This window comes from Eimeria mitis, genomic scaffold (genome assembly GCF_000499745.2).
Source record: "Eimeria mitis Houghton genomic scaffold, Emh_scaff5976, whole genome shotgun sequence".
Taxonomy (NCBI): Eukaryota; Apicomplexa; class Conoidasida; order Eucoccidiorida; family Eimeriidae; genus Eimeria; species Eimeria mitis.
In genome coordinates this window covers 1-1,980 of record NW_013574203.1, presented here as the reverse complement: position 1 = coordinate 1,980, position 1,980 = coordinate 1, and the positions used below count along the sequence as shown (strand labels likewise).

General features: G+C 41.9%; 1 protein-coding gene across 1 annotated transcript in view; it reads right to left on the bottom strand.

Moving 5' to 3' along the window:
* Nucleotides 1-1,127, bottom strand: part of EMH_0085160 (uncharacterized protein) — a gene marked incomplete at both ends in the record, with an annotated part of 1,624 nt that extends 497 nt beyond the window's left edge. The window contains one exon of the mRNA XM_013500863.1: nt 36-1,127. Coding sequence (XP_013356317.1) covers nt 36-1,127 — 1,092 coding nt within the window. The remainder of the gene's footprint in view (nt 1-35) is intronic.
* Nucleotides 1,128-1,980: the final 853 nt, after the last annotated feature.

Genomic DNA, 1,980 nt, shown 5'->3' with positions numbered 1-1,980 from the left:
GCATGCCGCATATTTAGAGATAACAACACCCCCACCAGCTGCTCTCCTAGGGCCCTGGGGGGCCCCCCCGGGGGCCCCCCCCGGGGGCCCCCCCCAACCCCATCGACCCACCCCCCCTCTCCCCCCTCAGCTCCTTCTCTCAGCAGCCTTTTAAACTCTAACAACGTCATTATATCCTCCTCCTGCTGCTGCTCCTGCTGCTGCTGCTCCTGCTGCTGCTGCTGCTGCTGCTGTTGATGGTAGTGGTGCAGCGGCTGCTGCTGCTGCTGCTGCTGCTGCTGCTCCCACTGCAGCACTGTTGATTCTATCCCCCATCGATCGCAGAGAGCTTCTAATTTATTTAAATAAGAAAAACGTTCTGCTGCTGCTGCTGTTATTGCTGTTGCTAGCTGCAGCTGCAGCGCGTGCTGCTGCAGCTCCTCTCTATCCTCATCATCATTCATTTGCTGCTGCTGCTGCTGCTGCAGCAGCGGACGCTTCTGCTGCTTCTGCTGCTGCTGCAGCAGCTGCTGCTGTTCCTTTTGCTGCAGCTTCTGCTGCATCTGCTGCTGCTGCTGCAGCAGCGTATCTACGTGCTGCTGATATATAGATAAGGTATTGGGGGGGGGCCCCTGGTGGGGCCCCCTAGCAGGCATGAAGCTTCTATCGAACGCCTCTCGTGCTGCAGCAGAAGCAGCAGCAAATTCTTTGTTTAGTGCAGCAGCAGCAGCAGCAAGCTCTTCTCCTAGCTGCTGCAGCCCCGCAGCATCTAGAGAAATTATACGAGAAGATGCATGCGTTCCTGCTGCTGCTGCTGCTGCTGCTGCTGCTGCTTGGCGTGCTGCATGCAAACGATAACCAAAAGACACAGACACAGCAAGCAGCAGTGCTGCTGCTGCTGCTGCTGATAGCCGCAGCCGCTGCTGCGTGCTTCGCACCCGGGGGCGCCGTAGCTGCAGCTCAGGAGGCTCCCATTCTGCTGCTGCTGCTGCTGCTGTTGCTGCTGCTGCTGCTGCTGCTGCATCGGTGTCTGCTGCAGCAAAAGGAGGCACTGAGTTGCTGCTGCTGCGGGAGAGCAGAGGGGGCCCCCCACGTCTGGGGGCCTCCGCTGCTGCTGCTGCTGCTGCAGCTGTTTCTGCGTAATTCATTTCTCTAAATATACAAAAAAAAATAATTAAAAAAATAATAAAAAATATATTACAAACGGCATCGCTCCCCCATCGATCCCGCTCACTGGGTCTATCGAGCAGTGGCTGGTGGTAGGGGGCAGCCAGCAGCAAAAGCAGCAGAAAAAGAGAAAAAAAAAAGAAATTATTAATTTAAATTAATTAATTTTTATATTTTTATTTATTTATTTGGATTTTATTCATCATTTGCACAAAAAACAAAAAAAAAAACAACAAAAAATATACACCGCCACCGCGTGAGCGATGGGGTGTATGTATCCCCACCTTTTTGCTGCTGCTATACATTCTTTTTGTTTTTTATTTATTTTTATTTATTTTTTATTTATTTTTATTTATTTATTTTTATTTATTTTTATTTATTTTTATTTAATATTTATATAAATAAATAATTTCTATTTGTATTTATTTATATTATTATATAATTTTATTTTTTGTATCGACTAATTCGTTATATGCTATATAATAAAAATGATAGAAAATAAATTCAAATAAAAAATAAAAAAAAATAAAAAAAATAAAAATATAGAAAACAAATTAAAATATATAATTTTATTGACGAAAAAAAATATAAATGTTAATAGTAAAGAAAATAAAATATAAGCAAAAAAGATATAATAAGTATAATCAATAAAGAAAATAAAATATAATAAATTATATTATTATAGAGAAAAGAGAAAAAATAAATAAATAATAATTGCATAGCTGCATTTGTTTTTGTTTTTTTGTTTTTATTCGGTTTATATTTATTGCTTTCTTTGCTTTTGTTTTTTTTGTTTTTTCTTAATTTTTGTTTTTGTTTTTTTGTTTGTTTTTT